The 668-nt window shown below is 61.1% G+C and overlaps 1 protein-coding gene across 1 annotated transcript in view; it reads left to right on the forward strand.

The window, feature by feature from the left end:
• LOC102819408 (cytochrome P450 2D19-like) overlaps positions 1–615 on the forward strand; it is a 13,093-nt gene extending 12,478 nt beyond the window's left edge. The window contains exons 3-4 of the mRNA XM_006866913.1: positions 22–99; positions 353–615. Of these exons, the coding sequence (XP_006866975.1) occupies positions 22–99; positions 353–615 (341 nt within the window). The remainder of the gene's footprint in view (positions 1–21; positions 100–352) is intronic.
• The last annotated feature ends 53 nt before the right edge of the window (positions 616–668 follow it).

A 668-nucleotide genomic window follows, 5' to 3' on the forward strand; every position in this document is an offset into this window, starting at 1 on the left:
GATGCGAGGGACTGGTGCTAGGCGGTGAGGACACCGCTGATCGCCCATACGTGCCCACCTCTGGGTACATGGGTTTCGCGCCAAGGCAAGTCACCACGGGTATAGGGACAGCGTCTGAAAAGTCAACTACTGTGACACATGCAACTTGCACCACGGTGTCGTGTGGGGGTGTGAACTGAGATGAGCAAGCAATGCCAAGAGCTGAGGTTGTGGGCGGGGCTTGTCCCAGGCAAGGGTGGGGCCCAGCGAGGATGGAGGCCCTCTACCGCGCAAGGGTCGGTGGAACCTGTTCCCAGATGCGGTCTTGGCACAACTGGACCTACGGCCAGGCCCACCATTCCACGTCCCCCAGCTGTGATCCTGGCGCTCTCTGGCCAAGCGTGGCGCGAGCAGCGGTGCTTCTCCCTGTCCACACTGTGCAACTTGGAGCTGGACAAGAAGTCTCTGGAGCAGTGGGTGATCCTGGAGGCTACCTTCCTCTGGGCCACCTTCGAAAGCCAGGCTCGTGAGAACTGGTGCGGGGGGCGCCTGTTACACCGCACCCTCCTACCAGGATGCCTCTTCAGCCTGGTAGACTGCCTGAACAAAGCGGTGAGCAACGTCATCTCTCACTGACCTACGGGCGCCGCTTCCAACCCATAGTGACCCTGTACAGGGTTTCCGAGGCT

The sequence above is a fragment of the Chrysochloris asiatica genome, unplaced genomic scaffold (genome assembly GCF_000296735.1).
Source record: "Chrysochloris asiatica unplaced genomic scaffold, ChrAsi1.0 scaffold00097, whole genome shotgun sequence".
Lineage (NCBI taxonomy): Eukaryota > Metazoa > Chordata > Mammalia > Afrosoricida > Chrysochloridae > Chrysochloris > Chrysochloris asiatica.